Source organism: Centroberyx affinis, unplaced genomic scaffold (assembly GCF_046629955.1).
Source record: "Centroberyx affinis isolate AG114_WGS23_722 - 3 ecotype Tasmania unplaced genomic scaffold, CSIRO-AGI_Caff_v1 ptg000904l_1, whole genome shotgun sequence".
NCBI lineage: Eukaryota > Metazoa > Chordata > Actinopteri > Beryciformes > Berycidae > Centroberyx > Centroberyx affinis.
Window position 1 is genome coordinate 148,931 of NW_027279488.1, and position 19,839 is coordinate 168,769.

At 42.7% G+C, this 19,839-nt stretch overlaps 1 protein-coding gene across 2 annotated transcripts in view; it reads right to left on the reverse strand.

Annotated features, from left to right (window-relative positions):
• Window positions 1-19,376, reverse strand: part of rab28 (RAB28, member RAS oncogene family) — a 29,665-nt gene extending 10,289 nt beyond the window's left edge. For both annotated transcript variants that reach the window (XM_071521638.1, XM_071521640.1), the window contains exons 1-4: window positions 18,968-19,376; window positions 13,002-13,098; window positions 9,784-9,872; window positions 7,318-7,447 (exon numbers count right to left, since the gene is read on the reverse strand). In XM_071521638.1, coding sequence (XP_071377739.1) covers window positions 7,318-7,447; window positions 9,784-9,872; window positions 13,002-13,098; window positions 18,968-19,042 — 391 coding nt within the window. In that variant the 5' untranslated portion in view covers window positions 19,043-19,376. The remainder of the gene's footprint in view (window positions 1-7,317; window positions 7,448-9,783; window positions 9,873-13,001; window positions 13,099-18,967) is intronic.
• Window positions 19,377-19,839: the final 463 nt, after the last annotated feature.

The window sequence follows — 19,839 nt, forward strand, 5'->3', positions numbered from 1 at the left end:
AAATGACATGAGAAGAGTGTCATCAGGTCTGAAGCAGAAAAAGTGCCCTCATGTCTTAAAAGCATCCTGGGTACTGTCACAGTTCACAGTAACCTTTTCCAACTTTTCAAACCCATTATGTATGGAGCTGTATTTTGGTGAAACATTGCAGACTATGGTCATCTGACAACATATATTAAAGCTGTAATTTAGTGGTATGCCCCTTTAATTCTGTATTCCATAAAATGAATCCCTCTCTAAGTCCAATTCACCTGCATTACAATGAGTACCTGGCACAAAAAAGTGTAGCCCTGTGTCCATATTTCCTAGTGCATTTCCGGTGTTGTCTTGGTGTTATATCCCATCACCAAACTAAACTGTTAAACAACTGTACAAATAAAATTAAAAATATGTGATGAATTCATACAAATTAAAAAAGTAACATCTGCCTTCATGTTGAGCTACAAAGAAGGGAGTCTTTGACAGATGGATTTTGCCGCAGTTTAATTTTTTCATTCATCCACCCCAAAATTTGATATAGAATATATCAGGTTAATTGCAAGTGACATTTTATTTACTCTTAAACTTTCTAGTACAAGCGACGAGGAAACCTTTACAACCTTACAAAATCAGTAAAAATATCATGAATCATTCTGTATGTGATGCTTGATCAATTTAGACATTAATTTAACTTTGTAAGCATAAGTGGCCAATAAAACAAAATTACTAGTGGAATTCATGTGAAACATTTAAATGATTGGGTCCAACTGGTTTACATGACATGGAAAGAGCTCATAAAAGCTGGATGTTATGAAATGAGAGGGGTTTTACTGCTTTAGGTTTTGCATTAAACACATGATACAGCATAAGCCTCTCCCTCTATTAAAAAAAAAAAAATCATGGACAGGACAATGTAAAAGCAAACAATTACTACTACTTTACCCTTTCAAAAAAATACTATAGTCTAGTTCATGGTTCAATTTTGTCTTTGGACGAGAATTATCCAAAATATTACAGAAAAAGCTGTTCTGTTTTCTTGACTCTTAAGACACTATGCAGTCATTCAGAAGTCATGAAGTAACCAGGCAAACGGTACTCTAGTAGATTTTATTAGACCTTAACAGTGTAGGTATTGTTTACAGTAAGCAATGTTTATTTTCTGAGGACTGGAACATCTAAATTTAATGCAAAAAGCTCCTGAAACTGAAAATTATTTAAATATTACTTTTGGCCCCTACAATAATGCAAAATAGAATTTCAGCATCATTAGCGAACCCCATAGGCTACTAACGACTTCAGATTTTGTATACCTGGATCTATCAGGATGCCATCGTTGGCGGAAGCAGAAATAATTCATGCCAGCATATTAAAGCTTGAGGGTGAGTAAATAATATCATCAAGTCTTTTTTGTATGACATGGAGGACAGAGTGAGTACAGACGGATGAAGTGCTGCAGCCTGGTGTTGTGGAGGTGAGCGGGGCCCGTGCAGGAGTCCTGGGGGAATCCTGACAGAGACAGAGCGCTCTTTGTGCTCCGGCGCCCCTGCCCCGGTGGCCTAAAACGGGCCGGGACCGTCAGGGGACCAGCTTTCCACTAGGTCAGAAGTGTTCTGTCGACAGCTCATTGATCACAGCTCATCTTGTCACCTGATCGTTCTTCGTGAACGTGCAGGGACACACACACACACAGGCAAACACGCAGGCACGCACGCACACACTCACACTTTAAAACATAATCAGATACTCTACAGCGGCCAGTAAAACAACATCGAGCGTGGTCCTCCTCCTCGGCGAGGGGATGTAAAACAGCGAGCGTCCAGCGGTAGCCGTGCAGGCGGGGAGAGAGTGGGAGTGCCTGGCTGTCACTGCCACAGTAAAACACGGGGGCCGCGGGCCTCGCTGGCTGCGTTAACGGGCTCCCAGGACCCATGAAAAGTGAACAAAAGGCCCAGTTCTGAGCCGACCGCACAAGACGCTGCCCGGGGTTTCACTGGCCATGTCCTCCGAGCTCTCCTGTCGCTGTTAAACTAAGTGGACTTTTATGGGCGAGCAGTAATACACGCCACTGTGAGCCAGCAGTGTAACTATGAGCCATAATAATCATATGAAGCACAGGGGAGCCTTCGTAATTGTACATGTCGCATCTCCATGAGTCAATTTATAATTACAAAGTCTCCTCATGAGCCATGATGCACTGGGCTGGCCTACATATTCAAGTTAAAGCCACAGCAGTGAACTGTGTGTTCTGCTCACGACTGCCTGAATAAACACTATCCAAATTAAAACCTGAAGCAAGAATAGGGTGCCAAGACAATGATGTAATATTTCACACTACAAAAAAGTGGATTTTGCATTTGTATTCTTATGTTTTACACAAAATTCTATACGATGCATGTGGATCCAGATCAATCGGTCATTTAGCCGACCCAACCCTGTGTCGGCAAGGCCCCTTCCAGGAATTCCTCCATATCAATGTTGTGGAGCAGCGAAGGAATAAAGTACAGAGTGCAGCCTGAGCATGATGAGGGTTCCAGGCTGCAGTCAGGTCAGGTGGCTAAGCTGTGCTGTGCAACTCAAATGGCCCATGACTTACCACACAAGAAGGCATCCGAAGACTGATCATCTACTGCATGTGCAACAATATTTGCTTTATGGATGGCTAAAATGAATGAGGACTTTCCATGTTTCAACAGGCATGGGAGTCAAGAGAGATGAGAATAAGGAGCAGAGCGGGGTCAGATAGTAGTTGCAATTAAATCTTATTTATTTTAATCTGTATGGAGTACCAGATTGGCACCCATTGCATTGCCCCATGTGGGAAACACCACCTATCAGCCAACTAACATTGGCTTATTGGCCACAGTGTAATACAGCTGTAATTCTTCATTCATGCTTCCATATCCTCGATGTAACCTGAATCTCTACTTGCCATCTTTCCCAGACCTCCAGAAAGACAGCCCACTACAGTCAATGCGGTTACTCAACAAATTTGATACACACGTTCATTTTGACCCCTTCCCTTTAATAAAATGTGAAAAGAAACAGGAACCACTGGATTCGCTGTATACTGTAAACATTCCAGATCTTTACCCAACCATGCACCATGCCTTACTGGGTCTATATACTGTATATATAATGTTTTACGGTGTCGAACCTGTGGTCGCCCTCCCCACAGTGCAACACAGACACTGCTGACGTGTGCATCCCTTCTATCTGGGGAGGGGTGGGGGGTGCTGGGGTAAGAGTACTGGGCTTTTGTCCCACCACATGTCTATTGTGGCTAAACCTTTCCCTTGGGGGCAATTAGGACCTTTTAGTTTGTTGTAAGAGGACCTAAGTACGAGTGGGTTGAGCCAGGAAAAACATTTTTGAGCTAAACCAAAAACAGAAGCGCATTGAGCTCCTCTGCGCTCCTGGACTTCTGAGCATCTCTCTATTAAGAAATGTGCAGGCCTACACTGAACAGACAGGAACTGTGGCAGCTTTACAGGGGCAGGGAGGTGACGGGGGTGAGGGAGCTGGGGAGGGGGAAGGCTTCAGCTCCACCCTGGGCCTTGCCAAGAGGGCAAACAACTCAAGACCGACAATGTTGGTGGCAAGGGCATGCTTCAGGAGAATCGAGAGTTTGGAGAGATCCACGTTTCGTTTTAACTTTCTCATGGCTGGATTGAAGACCGAGGAGAGAGAAAGTGCGACGGGTAACGGTATGCGGCGAGATCTGCCGTAGCGTGCAGAAGGCAAACACACGCATGTTGTTTAACACAACAGGGACACAGAGCCAATGAAAAGACATTACTGTAAGTAAAGGCAGCTACAGCCGAAGTGTTAGTCCACACATGTGAGAGATAAGCCTAAGAGTAGGTCTGAGTGTGTGAGTGAAAGAGTTAGTGTTTGCACAGGGATGAAAATGAATGTGCGAGTTTGTTTGAGAGATGGAGCAAGATAGAGACGTGGAAAAGAAAGAAAGGGAAAAAGAAACAGAGAGGGAGAGAAAGGCAGGAGAGAGACACTGAGTGTACAAACTCTCTGTATGCGGGGACCTTATCTCCCTGTAGAGGGGAACGTTTCCCATGGCAGGCCGGAGTGGATCGGCAGTGAACGGTGTTAGAACCTCCGTGCAAAAAGCCATGAGTGATGAGGAGGGGTTAAGAGAACTGAACCCATTTAAGTCACCCAAATAAGGGCTGTGGGAGCCCATGATGGATGCTCTGGAGTTCCTGAGGGAGACGGAGCTAGCAATGAGAAGGGAGATGGGTGGGGAGTGAACAGGGGTCCTGTGATCCCCTCTTAATAAAAACAAATTGGTTTGATAAACGACAGAATGAGGAAAGGGTGCACAGGCCTAATGCCTACAGAGAAATATATGCCCTAATTTAAAATATTAACTTCAACCAGTAATGATGAATTTCAAGTTTAAAATGATGGAGGTCTCATGTAATACAAATAATTTGTGTTACGCTGCAATACACAGAAAATGTCCAAAATAGCCTTTAGGACTGCTTACACTATACCATATTTTTTAAGTCAGTGAGTTCAGACAATCTCTAATCTAAAAGACAAACAGTCAAGGATAGTCCAAATGCAGCTGTTAAGCAAAGAGCAACAGAATTTATCCTTTAAAGCCCTTTCAAAACACACAGCACACACTTGCGTTGCCCTACTAAAAACGAAACACTCGAGCGGCGGGGGAGATGACTGCGCAACAAGCCAACATTTCTCTTGAGAGAATCCTGTGTACTATACGGTGTTACACTGGGCTGCACTGTAATAAACAGTTATAGTATGTTTAGACAGACCAAGAGCTTAGCATTCTTCCATTACCCATGTGTTCCCAGAAACTCCACGAGTGTGTCGCTATACCCAAGCGCACGTGTGTGTACACATTTGTGTGTGTGTGTGTGTGTGTGTGCTTGCATAAGTAATTGTCTACACACATGTGCGCCCTCAATAAAATATTTCATTGGTTTCCTCTCTGAATTGTTACAAGTGGTGCCATTATTTAACACAAGGCTCTGGGCAGCATGTGGAGGGCAAGGGGGTGCAGCGTACCGGTGCTTAACAAGCACACTTAACCCCAGCCGGCCATGCTAAGCTGAAGAAAGGAGAGGTTGTTCCCTACCAGTGACATGGCACAGGAGGGCAGTCAGGCCAGGGTAAGGAGAGGAGGGGACAGCATCATTAATGAATCAGTCTGGTCCACAGGCTCAATTACGGTACAGTGGATAATGAAGAGAGTGTTCAAATTAAACTAGGAGGCAGGCATGGGGTACTTCTGGATATCCAAGCTTGAATGTATCCGATAGCTTACGTAAATAAGCCTAATAAGGTTGCATTTGATTATTTGATTGTAGCCTTATCCATGCTAATTCAACGTATTTGCCAATGCAATAAAGAAACATTAAAAGATTTTAAAGCACAGTAACAGGTCTTTCACTGTGTGGTAGAATACTTTCATCTGTGAATGTATAATTCTTCCTGCTCTAACCAGCACCTGAGATGAGCAGTGCTGTGCACAGGCCATCTACAACCAGTGGTCATAAGGGGATGCAGATAAGGTGTATAAATAAAGATCACAACTGGAAACAACACTAAAATTTCTGAGGGGTCAAGAGCAAAACTCTCCCCAAAGACAAGCCCTCACAGAGACATAAATCTGGATGGAGCTGATAGTGTTTTTATAAGCTCCTTGTTATGTCTGTACTTCTATTTCAGTTGTCACAAACATGTTACCTCACTCTGTCCAACTCCATGGGAACCATTTAAAAGAAATCTCAACACTACCCCCAAAAGAATGCTGTGTATTCTTATGCCCAACTCTTTGTAAATGCGTGCCGGGCACCCGAGTTGGAAAAAAAACAAAAATGCTGCGATGCTTAAAAGCGTTAGAGGCTCCTTCGCAAAAGACTGAGAGAGGGGAAGGGTGGAGGGAGGGGAAAAAAAGAGAAACTAAAACAGAAATGTCTGTGTGGGCAATTCCCACTAGATAGCTAGACTAACTCTCTCTTCAAGCCCCCTGAAAAAAAAGGAGTCCGTGAGAGGGTTCAGGGATTCATAAAGTCTCGCAAGGTAATTGATTGCTCCTGGTAGGGCAATCTGTGTGGGATTTTGTTTTTCTTTTTTTCAGCCTGTAGGAGTAGAGAAAACACACACGGGCCATTCTCAGCAATACAGCCATTAGGGGGAGAATGACTGTGCAAGGGGCGCGGGGGCGGAGGGATGGGGGGGTTCCTGACAGCGGGATGTACACTACTTAAATATTACAGTACACACACTCACCCACACACCCAAAACCTAGCCTAAATACGGAGGCGCCCACTGTTAAAGCCGGGGCATTAGGAGATGCAACGGATGCGAAGACAAGACAATCCGCTCCAGACAGGCGAATTAAACCATGACCTATGGTCCATGTTGAGTAACATTAGTGAGAGCTTCCTGTGTGCAGGCACCACTCTGTTGACCGTTTATCACTGCCGCTGAGGTGGACAGTCATCATTACACACACACACTGACGCCTCGCTTTACAATAACACGGCGGCAGCCACGACTCCACATCTGTCAAGGGGATGTTTAAAAAGAGTCATCATTATTAGTCTTTATTTTGGAGGTGGGTGGATGGGCGCGGGCTGATAGGGGGAGCGGTCGGAGGAGAGCTGTCTGGTTATCGTCCAGTTCCTCTCCTCTCCTTACCCGACGACCACGGGACAGGAGCAGAGGCTTGGGCCGGGGGGCCAGACGGGTACTGACTGTGTGGGGTGGGGTGGGGTGGGGGGGTGCAGATAAGCGGTGCCCTGGGTCCGTTGGCCCGGGGATCTTAAATCATCGCCAGTCACTCCCCAGAGCGCACAAACATCAGCGTTCCCATCGCTCCAAAACGTCACTCTCTTATCAATCGGCTTATCGCACAGATCAGTTATCTTGTGCTCCAACAAACACGTCCGTTACCATCAAACACTCACTCCTCCACACAAACACAGACAATGAAATTAATATATATGTATATCATTGTAAAAAAAAACTGTCTAATACTCAGTTCAACAGATAAAATAACCAAAATTGAATTGCATTAATAAGCTTAATAGAGAATAATTAAATATAACGATATATGATTTTCAAAGAAATTTCCAAACTCTATAGAGTGCAGAATTAAAAGGGACAGTTTTTTCACAGCACTATAAGTGTGTTTTTGTAATAAAGAGTTGCTCTGCTCTTTACTCCTGCTGCTTCACTTCTGCTTGGTGTTTTCATGAGTGGATGAAAGACGAGGAACCTGTGTGGGTGCGCGTGTGTACATGTGTGTGTGCATATGTGTGTGCATGTGTGTGTGTGTGCAATACTCACTTTTGTTCCCTACCAGCGAGACAACAGGCTGGATGTCAGACTCCTCGTTGGCCTTCTTCACCATGCTGAACCAATCCTCCAGGTTCTCAAAGCTCTGGTAGTTGGTGATGTCGTACACCAGGAGAACCCCCTGCATTGGAAAAAGGACGGAGGAGCGACGTCAACTCAGTCATCGGACTCTCAGTCAAGCACCTTATATTTACAGACACCCACTGGGAGATACATACGAGTATGCGGTTTCGTTTTTACTTCATATTCGAAAACATGAATATTGAGCGTGCAAGCGAGCAGTAGGTGGCACTGCTCCTCTTCTAAGAGTAGTTAGATAGGGAAGGGGACACACTCACTCACACATAATCTGAGGCAGTTCAACACTGTTATGACCAGTGTCAGACTTTGTAGATTCACATAAAGGCATTTTAACATGACAGTTCCCAGGTTTGTCAGCACAAACTCGGTGTAGAATAGGGGTGAGGTTGGGTTATCTACTGTCTAAGCTAATGAATGAAGGACTTGTGGTTGGAGACATTCTCCTCCTCCCTATGTAATCCTCAACACTGTAAGCATTAAGGAAGCAGTCACGCCACGAAGCGAGAACCGTGTCTGAGCGAACACACACACCAGAAGGAGTTGTTTATATGTACACAGAAATGAATCAAAAAGTAAACAGTAGATACAAGAGCCGACGGCATAATTCAAGCTAAATAATCACACAGCACAACAATCGGCTATCGTTAGCTCAGCGTTTGCTATTTGAAAAGGATTGGAAATGAATGTGAGCCAAGGTAAATATATCTACTTTGATTGCATGATGCAGCAACACTGTGTCTCTGCACTGAGGGGGTGTCTGTTGCTTTTTGTTCAGCGGACACGCAATGTCACAACACGCGAGGTCGGTGACGACAGCTTGCGTCTCTGACAATTACTCCGCGTCTCTCCAAACGGCCATGATTGATTGCAGGCCGCGCTGTGCCGAACAATGGGTGTGAAAGTTCCATACAGCGCCGGTGAGAAACTCCCTAAGCAAAGTGTCGTAATGTGGCGATGATGTACATCTTGCTGTTGTGGGAGAGAGACAGTAGAGGAAGTGCTGCAGACATGACTGATAGTACACACATGCAAGCAGGGCACAGAATCTGTTTTTTCCGACCACCAGACACAGTGGCTGGTAAATTGCTAAATGAGCCTGCAACTTTCACTATTTTACAAGCCGACTAGCTTTGTAGAATGGAATAGAACCTCAAAAAAATGTTGGGCTACCTGCTATAGTAGCTGGTAAAGTAGACGAACTTACAAAGCCACAGCCAAACTGTACCTGCATATGGCTGTGGCTGGTGATAATTTCCTATCCTGCACCCAAATATTAAGTGTTGTGCTTTGTTGTGTGGTTCCCATGTCAGTAACGAGCATGTGATCTTAAACCAGGCCAAATCAATAGTTACCTTCTCCAAACACGTAGAGCTTTGAGAGATACTGGAGGTGACAGATAGTGGTAGTCTATAGCAACCCAGCTACTTGCGGATGTTGCCTAGCTACCATATGTACAAACTAACTCACACCGACACAAATTACAGTGTTTGCACAGAGCTCAGGCTATCATTTTAATTAACGTATTGTTCATTTTTCCATAGAGAAAGAATTAAATCACAGGTGGGATTAAACAGATCAGTGAGCAGCCTATTATCCCCAAAGCTCCTTCATGCATGGGCTGAGTATTACCAACTACTGAGCATTTCTTAAGTCAAAATTGAAACTAGTTTAAATTTGAATTAAATGTGGATACATGTTGAGCAAACTAAGAAAGAATAAGAGATCAATTTGTCATTTATAATATTTGTGTTTATCTGTGTGTGTGTGTGTGTGTGTGTGTGTGTGTGTGGGATTCAGTTTTTTGTGCAAGTCAATTTTCTTGCTCACCGTATTCACCTATAGTAAATTATCAACACTTGTTAAGTCTGTTACAAAACAGCAAAGTGTAACAGATCTGTAAAGAGAGATATGGCGATTTTTTCGGAGCTCTATTTGACTTGCTATGCTCCACTGTGAATTGAAATGACAGTTTATTATGATATGGCCCCAGAGGGAGGGAGTGGCAGGCTCTGACTGGAGCTGCCGAGGCTGGAATAATAAGCCTGACCGTAGTCACCAATACAGGCCTATTTGGGAATTGGAAACTAATTCTTCCTTTGCTAAGTTTTTCACCATTATGACAAACGTATACAGCAGATGGTTGATACACTTGCAAATTTCCTATCCTTCCTGAGACTGATGGAGTCAAAGACAGTTTGCCTTTTTCCTTGATGTTGGAGGAGTAACAGATTCAAGTTGAGTAAGAAGCTGCAGCACAAACCAGAGATGCACTGTATGTTTGCCTATCAGAGTAAAAAAGTAGCAACCGAGGGTGGTGTGTGTGTGTGTGTGTGTGTGTGTGTGTGTGTGTGTGTGTGTGTGTGTGTGTTACCGTACATGAGCTCCATATACATATTTATCCAGCATTTTCCCTCCTAACGTTTGGCCTCCGATGTCCCACACCTGCAGGGTCACGTTCAAATTGCCTGAAGTGAAAAAAAGCATAAAGAAATTTGACCCATTCATTGGCATTTTATAGTAAAAAAAATCAATAGAAAAAACTGTTCTGTAAAAAATAGAATGGGTGCACTGATTTAACGTCTTGTCAAGATTATGTTCCTTTTCCTAAGTAATGCTTTGTGTGTTGATTAATGCAAAAAAAACTGACAAAATGAACAAAAAACTGACAATGCTGCAATTTGTGAGGGTTTCCATTACGGATGTTTTTGTCCTCTTGAAACATTTAGTCGTTTGTTTTAACAAAGCTCATAATCCTGGGGAAACTGCGAGTCAGCCGTAACTGGAGCCCGCATTTTGGGTGAGGGATTTCTATAATAAAAGTCATCGTTGTTCATATACATATTGGAAACAATAAATCAGAGATTAATCTTTCATGCTAACCGCTCTTGCCTGGCAGGTCACCCACACCTCACATCCAAGAATATCCAGCCCAGAGATTGAGAGGGATGAATAGGTATGCTTACCCTCTAATTTAAACATTCTCAATACCCTGGCAGTAAAAAAAACAAGCTCTTATTAGCCTGAGAAGAGCTGTTTGCATTGTGCCGTTTCCTGCCAAGTGAAGGAAAGTGAGGAGAATTATGTGCTGTTAAGGAAAATAGCAATAATTAAACACAAAATAAGAGGAAAAGAAGACTCTTGTCCGGATTTCTGTGGAAAGAGAAAGAAGGAGTGAATGAGAGAGAGAGAGAGAGAGAGAGAGAGAGAGAGAGAGAGAGAGAGAGAGAGAGAGAGAGAGAGAGAGAGAGAGAGAGAGAGAAAGACTGGTACAAAAACCAAATCCAAATAAATATTTTCTTCCTCTGGAAAATGAAAGGGGTGGTTAAAAAAAAAAAGAAGAAGAAGAAGAAGAAGAAAAAGAGGAGGAGGGAGGACCAGACAGCGAGGAGTTTATGTTGGTGTGATGAGGGCCTGCGCTGGGCTGCAGCGGCGATGGGGAGCAGAGCGTACGCTGCGGACACGGCTGGACGACTCAACCCCTTCATAAGTCCCCTTTTTAAACGGGAGAAGGAAACACTGAGGTTCACAGTGACTACATCTAGACTATACAGTGTCAATGTAAAGCTACGTTGGAGAGTGTAATGAATAACGGGGCCCTTGGTGTTACGGAGAGCGATCCCCACCCATCCTCCGCGCTCGGACATTAACTTTATTTATGTTTCAGAGATTCACGCTGACTCAACAGCCCCGGCGTTTTCCTAGGTTATGTGGTGCGAGTGGCAGAAACTGCACTGGTGAGGAACCTTCAAACCGATAAAAAAAAAAGGCAGACAGGACAGGCAAAAACACGTGTTGACAAGAAAATAATCTTCCTAGTGTGAGATGGGGCCGATTCAGACACAGCAGCTTCGAAAGGTTAGAGTTTGAAAGAATTTATCGAGTTCGTTTCACCGCTGGTCAATCCCTGCCCCCCCTCCGACCCCCCACCCACCGCCCCCCCGCCTCATTGGTTTGGCAGAGACATCTGGAAGAGGTATTGTTATAAAAAGCACACACAGAGGAGGCTGTTGTGTGCCAATCGGCCTCGCCTCACCTCTCCCCGCGTTGGAAAATGTACATTAAGTTTGACAAGCCGGGCCTTCATGGTGAGAGGGGCCAACGCTGGCTATAGGCTATTCTCCCCCCCATTGCAGAGACCCTTACAGCCCCACGGAGACCCAGAGACCCACACAACCTCTCCAATACGAGGCAGGGTGGGGGTCCTAACGAAGTTCTGGACCACCCAGCTCGCAGAGCCACCCTCCTCTTCATCAGCTCATCAACACCCAATTCCCCAGAAAATGGGCCATTTAACAACTCTGGTGCTGAATCAGTGTTCGAGCCGCCACAATGATACAGATGTAGGTTGTATTAAAACAAAGGTTACCGTTTAACATGTAAAAGATCAGTGATTATTACAAAACTAAAAAAACAATTACTGGAAACACGCAGTTCTACGATTAACAGCATTTGTACCCGTTCTTATTAAGGAGTCAAGTCCAGCATGTGCTTATGGTTGGCTCTTTTCGTTTTGACTCCACCACAGCATTTTTGGGGGTTTAGTTCTCCTAAGTCCCATAAGCTGAAACTGAAACAAAATCAAAATAGAATACTTCAGCCAACTCACAAATCAGCATAACTTTTACTTTTAGCACTTAATTTGCCCTTCCTTAATGTTGTTTTATTAGTAATGAAAGAATAGAGGCACTTTGCAGATTTTTGGAGCTTAAGCCTTGGCACGGTTTTAGAAATGCCATTTAAAATGCTGAAAATCCCCATTTCATATGGTAGGAAGTCAAAATGGAGTGCTTTCGTCTAAATATAGCATTAGTCAATAAACATTTATTTTACAGATCTAAAGGGGATACAGAGCATGGCTTTATTTCTGTGGGTTGAACATAAACAAATAAGAACATGAATGTTTTATGTGGTGCAGGACAAAGATCAGTTGAACCTGGGGATCAACGATATGAATATAAAATGTTAATGTATTTACTCTGTACTGTGCCCACAGAATTATGAGCAAGGCTCGCCCGTTTGGACATAAGCTGTCCATTGGCCTTGTGGAGTGAAAAAAAAGCTTGGTGTTTGCTCTGGAGAGAAGAGCTTTCAGAGTGAATAAGCCTGAGAAGTGGCAGACTCTACAATGTGCAGCTACCAGAAAAGACACATTCAAAGTCCTGAGTTAACCTGAAGAACAAGCCGAATCTCTCTACCTGGAAATGCTAGGACAAGAAGTTACAAAACACCACCACAAAATACGAGAAACAGAATTATGATAGAAAATGTTTGTGCTGCATAGGATCTGTGAAGAATTCAAGGTTGAAACAAACAACAGGCCACTTCATTACACTTTAAGCACGCGCCCTGGATCTTTTAAACACTGACAATGATAAGTACATGCAAACATCCAATATCTGACATTTCACACTGCAGTTTTAAAGATAATTACTGCAGAGCAGCCTGTCTGCTTACAACCTTGCCAAAAACATATCCTCAATATTTCACTGCATTAACAAGTCTACAATCTGCCGCTACCTGCTTGTGCAGCACGCGTGTCCGTGCTGAGTTGCAGAACAAGCTAGCACTCCCAAAAGATTATGAAGGTGTCTCACCTGGAAGGCTTATTCTCTTCAGAAAGAAATCCAGACCGATCGTTTGTTTGTACTGCTTCCCAAAGGCCTCTTGTGCAAACCTGGTGGCGAGTGATGTCTGAAACAGAGAGACAAAAGGGAGAGACGGAGAGGGGATGAGTGCCAAGACGCTTCTCCAGCAATCAGCATGACTAAAAATGCGTTGTTCGAAGCAGTAATTGTTTTAAAAGGAAAAAGTCATCAGAATAAAGAAGAAGTTTGACTCAATTAGTAGCTTTGTCTAATAAACAATATTCACGCACACACACATGTACACACACAATATGAAAACAAAAAAGTCAAAGTCACAACATGGCCAAGTGCAACAGTCATAGTGCAAGATGTTGCAAAATTTCTTCCAGGGAAAATACATCAGAGTGTTTCCTAAGTGAGATATTTTGGAGCTGAGCAGAGCTACTGAATGCATTCCACAACAGAGAAACACTTTGATTTCATTCACACTGACCAAATTGCAAACAAAGCTTTTTCCAATATTTCATTTTCAATATTTTTATTCAAAGCAGTTACGAAAATAAAAGGGTATAATTTATCATATGACAACAACAATATGGTATGACTCTTTTCCCCAATATACAGCCATAATTCCATAAGCCATAAGCACCTTCAAAACGTCAGGACTGACTGGAAGGTATACGCTGATGTAATTGTCTGCCTCCGCTGCCGTCTCCCAACTCAGCCGTGGTTGTGACAGTGAAAATCAACGTGAATTAGAAAAACAGGTGTCTGAGTATGTGTCATGTCTCCAGACTGCAGACCCAATAATTACCACGAATTACAAAACTCCATCACTCCTTGTCACTGTTGTGTTCGAGGGGGAAAAAAATGGCATGTTAGGGGCCCTCCTGAAATCCATGGGAATTCATTGCACAGACTTGACATGCCAAGTTTAATTCATTTTGATGGATGAGGATAAGAAAAAATGAAGTGCTGGATGTCTATTAGCTATCTTTAGAGCAGTGTGCTTACATAAACACAGCAGAGAAATGAAACAGTGGGACTCTCTTGGTCTTCATGTAGCAGTGAATGCATTTAATGTGCTACTTGACAATCACTCAAGCTTAGAGGATTTGAATTGAATCCTTACTTTCAACCCACTAAGCATTCACTTGGGCCCATGCCCTTATCTACTTCCACTCAGATAAGCAGTACAGGTTCAGGTGTAGCCGAATAATGAAAAAAAATAAAATAAAACTGGATTTCTGTCAAATAGCATTCCTCTAGGAAAGGCACAATGGATTACAATTAAGATAAACCTTACCCTGGTTTACCCAAATGTTATACAATTAAGGAAGAGGCCTTTGATTTTCTCAAGAAACACATTTGTTGTTGGAACTGCCACCTTTAATATCAAACTTTCAAGTTTATCCCAGCTTGAATCTGCAAAAGTAATCTTGGAATCAGACTTCAGCATATTGAATGTTTAAGCCTAACCTTTCTTGGTGAACCTGTCCAGTCCTTAGAGGTGCAGTATAAAGATTTATCCACCTAATTCTTTTTAAAGTTCACCAACCCATAGACTTTTTAAATCTCAGCGTGCAAAGCATGTCGCAGGCTCAAGAGTGATTGAAAAATTACTGGAGGTGACTGACGCAACAAGGAGAAAATCGGCCATTTAAGTAGCCCAAACAATCACTGACAACACAGGAATAACAAGCTCGGACAGCAAAAATTTATTCCACATGCTCACGTTGGCCTAGTCGGCCATTTGTCTTGGCATTCCAGTAGCTTGGCTCTCCTCCCTCATCGTAGCCCTTTTTTTCCACCATACAATTGGAACTAACCAGCGAATGTAAAAGCTGGCGTAATCCTGACACTCCAATAGAGAACAGCACAGGGTCACCAATGATACCAATGCCGGGAAATGAGGGAAGTTCTACTGAAAGAAGAAACTGGGAGGGAGAAAAAAAATGGCAAGCTGTCTCAGTCCACGTGACGCAACTCATATGAGAGATGTAGTGCATTTTTGTAGCATGCAATCAAAACTGGATCTTTTATTCTCATTAATTCTAAATGACAGGTTTAAACATCACCATTCTGTCATTATTAAAATAGTGATGAAATGAAGAATTCGCCTGCAAAGAACATTGCTGGGATACAGTAACCGCTGAAGGTAGAGGACCTGTATCCAAAGCTCTCTTTATCCTATGGGAACAGCAACTATTCAGGAAAAAAAACACTGAGTGACTTAAAACCTGGGTTGAAAAATAGACCTGTGTGTCGGCTAGGCCCAGTGCCTTAAGAGTCTGGCTAAAATTTGAGCCTCCATATTTTAAAAACATCTCGCTCAGGTGGACAAGCCTTCCCACATCTCCCTATATTTCTGAATGGACAACCAACCACAAGCAAAAATACCACCAAAAATGCTGTCCAAGAAAAACTGATCCGATTGCAATTTGCTGAGCAAATTGACATTAATAAGGGGGGAAATAGCATTCAAGATGTCAGTCAGTGGTGCCTACTCAAAATGGGGGGCAGGGCTCCTGTTTTCTGCCCAAAACAGACAAGCAGGTAAGTCATTCAGACAGTGACGAGCTGACACCTGGCAGCAGTGTGAGGAGGGTTATTAATGTAGCGTATCTACTGGGAACTGAGTTCTGTGTGTTCTCTGTCCCCCCAAAGAAAATGTCGACTTTCCAGAATGAGAACATTCATTTTTCTCATTGGGTCTCACCATTACTGCTACATTCATTTTCTTTCTCCCAGAGGAAGGAGAGATTAGTTACGAGAGGGGATGGTGAAGCTGAAAAGCACTTAGAAGTCCCTGCCTTACATTCACACTCATTCATTTGGGGATTCAAAGATGCAGTGAAGAAGAAACATAGCTGTATCGTCATGACAACCTCCTTGCTTTGCTGCAAATAATTGTGTGGTGTGACAAGAAAAAATTCCACTGTTGTGGATGTACGTTAAGCCTACTGCATCTAGATCTTTTAAAAGGCTTTTAATGAACGTACTGAATTTCCTAGGCTAAATAAACTAAATGTGTGCAACCTATTCATGTGGCTATACTCGCTTTTCCCATTTTCAATGCTAGTTTTATTTTTTTTTCTCTCAATCCAGTGGTTGTGAAAGGGGGACCAACAGGAGTCCTTGACAGCACCTTAGGTTGTCAAGTAGATTCACCAAACACAGAGAGACAATGTACTGAGGGAAGAGATATTCGTTCTCAGCTCAGACATTCATAAGAAAAGGCCTTCACACGTAACTCTCTTCCCACTGTTGTTCTACTCAATCAAATGAGAAAATAGCAACATTTTCTCAGATGGGGGTGTCCAGAACATAATTTTCTCAAATGGGGCCTGATTCTCCAGCCAAATGCTTATGGAGGTCTTTGGCTAGGAGAAGAGAGGTAAACCAGTGGAAAACAACCACCAGCTGCAGGAGTCAGGGTGAGCAAACTGTAGCCTTCTTTTATCAACTGTCATACTCAGTACAATACATGCAGTGTTTACCCTGAGTTCACTGAGCAGCAGCAGCCCCAGACTGTTAGAAAAATGTAATTCAAAAATTCATTATCTAGCTCTAGTACCTCGCAAAATTATTAACAGGATTTCATTAAAAAAAAAAAAGAAAACTATTCTAATAGGAAAAATGTGACCTGATGTTCTTTTCTCAATATTTTAATTACAAATGATCCTCAAACACGTTACCTGTTGTTGTGTGGTTTGATTTAGGCACATTGGCCCACTCAATTTCAAAACTAGGCCATGCAAATGTGGTGACTTGAGCTGGCTGGTTGCCAACTTTAGCACCAATGGTGTTGTAGCAAGAGGTGGGACTAGGGCTAGATATCGAAAATCAATACCCTCTGTAATCAGTTATTTCAGCCTTGGCCCTCTTCATTGCTACATAAGCCTACACTAGTCCCATATCAATAATTTACAGAGGCATTTTTTCATGTGTTCCAATTTTGGATGAGTGGCCAAAATTAGACTAGCCAATAAGAGCATAATAAGTTAACAATACAATATTTCCTCACAATTTAGGCCTGTAGGCTCCAGTACTGGAAGACGTGGCACCTTGGACACATACTACTCTTCAAAGCACTGAAAGAGATCCATTCAATAGCACATGCAACATGGATTAAGGGCTGGGTAGGCTTAATAGGTTTAGAAGGACGGATTTGTGCCAGATTTAAATCCATTATGCTATCTTTGAGACAGAATCAAAACTAAAGATGTCCATTAGCTCTCTCAAACTGGCCACTTGATGGACAAGACTGAAGAAATATTAGGCTATATTTGACATTCAGAAGAGACTTACAGTAGTGATCCCGTTTTAGAAATGTAATTGCTACATGTCAATTATCTATGGTTGTTCAGTTTTTTTTTCTAGAGTCTCATACTGTATCCTCCCCTCTCGAATATTCAACCATCTGGAGAAGCTCTGACTGGGATGAACTCCCTGCTCCTGTTTTACACCTTGGCCAAGACCAAGTGTGGACAGACAACTTCAAGAAAACTGTATTATTATTAACAAAGAAGTTAAAAATGTTAATAAATGTATATTTTTCTCAGTTTCATGAATCTGACTGGTGGTTCAGGCATGTGGTCTGGCATCATGTCAGGCTTTGTGTCATCAAATCATCACATAGTGTCCGACCCGAGAAGTACTAACATTAGGTACCTAATATGTGCTACCTTAGTGCTGAATTTTGACATTCATTTTAGGCAAGCAAAATGACTAGTCTAGGAAAAGGTTAGGCAAGGAAAGGGGGCAGTTGAAGCTAGTTTTCTTGTGTCTCTGAAAAATAATGACATTGAGGGGGCTATCACTTCCTATCTGAAATCCAATCACCATCTGACCATATTCTATTTTTCTAAAGAGCATATTTCCTGAGTCTCAATGTCTCCTCCCATAGGTGATAGTTGATACAGCCATATGTATACATTCACTAAGAATCACAGATTTTTACCAAACTGATGCCAGCATCCATAGACAGCTTTAAGCAAAATGCAAGCAATGACTAAATGGTTGAATTACAGTAAGGATAGACTGCACAATGTGAAATATTCATTGCAGTAGGAAAACCTACAGACTATCAGGCAGGCCCAGTCCTCAACAGCTCCAAGTGTATTGACTATTAACTATGGTTATATGATTATAGGCTAATATGAATATTACCCGTAGGCCTGCTCTAATGACGTGCATCTGATAAAGATGTTCAGTTGCATAAACAGAAAACTAAAGTTGTCACCACTCTACATTTCCTGCAACAGGTGGTTATGAACAGAGTAATCAATCTGTCAATCTCTCATTGCCTGCCAGTCGTGTCCCTCCTGTCATAAGCTGCTGTCATATTGCTCCTATGTCAATTTTCGCTTGCTACAGTGTAACTTTCCAGGCAGGTATCCATTGGTGAGAGTCGAGTAGCGTGAAATCCAGATGTAAACAAAGATAGAAGCTGTCAATATCAACATACTATGTTGAACCGATGTTAGGCGAGTATCACAACTCGTAAAAAAAACTCCTATCAGCAGGTTTACATTGACTGTGGTGATGAATTTAGGGAGTTAGGTGTCCCTAATACAACTAACATTGTGCTAACTTTACTCCACAACACAGTGCAGATACAGTTGTGTGGCATCGCTTAGGTAACAACTACAGTATACTCAGGCCATTATCTTACATTGCCTAAGCTTTAATCGTAAACTAGAATATTAACAGTTGTGTGTGCATATTACGATGTGTTGCTTTGTTACTTTGTGAGTGAAACCCCAGCAGCGGCTAATATTAGCTAACCGAGCTAGCATCAGTCGCCATGGTGACTGGAAAGCAACCCCAGCTCTTTTTAAGAACCAAAAGCAGCACCGTAGCAGTTGGACACCGAGTGAACAGCCGTGCAACCGACACTGAGCCAATGTTGTTGCAGAAATGTTAGACTTGAAAGTCAATCTTCAGTAGCGTTGTGTGTGTGATGTTCTCACCTTCCCAGATGCACCGTCTCCGATCACTACAATTTTAAGCTGCCGGTCCTGACTGTCCTCTTCTGAGTCCGACATGTCGTTAAACTGTGCTCTGACCGTATCTGTGTGGAAAACCGATCGCTGTACGCAACGTAGTCACCGGTTGTTGAATTTATCTAGTTAATCAGATGGATTAAATGAGCGTTGAGTGGGCAACCAGACGCCATTTTGACTCTACTACACTGCTGCTCGGCTTGATCCACTGACACACAGTTAGCTTAGCCACTCTGTCGTGAAGGACATAAACAGCTTTCAGATCAGCAGGGAGATATCTACCGAAATACAAGACTGACACCGCGGCTTGGCGTTTTAGTTTGCATTGATTATTGGTATCAATGGCATAATTTCCACCTCAGAGGAAAAGACCATAAACCTGATTGCTAGCCTGTATGGATGCGTCCTGTGCGTGACGCGTTGCTGTTGCTATGGTAACAAAGGTCAAAGTGTAAGTATAGAAAACTTGATCAGCACAACACAGAATAACATTATTGTCCCAATAAGGTGGATTTTAACATATCAAAGCAACTTGTATAGAGTTTTGAAAAAAAATAATATTTTTATTGTAGATTCTCTGTCCCTCTCTCTCTCTAGACTGCATAATTATGCTTTATTTGCCGTGAAAAGCCATATTATGGGCTGGTAGCATAGTAAGTAAACAATAGCCAGAATGTTATAGTCTAGGTAGGCTACTAATAGGTATCTAGCCTATTAGTAATAAGTCTTCCATCCCACACACACACACACACACACACACACACACACAAACCCACAATCCTCATAGAAACACTTGTTTCCTTAGGTCCAACTGTAATCAGGCTGTAGCCTATAGATGT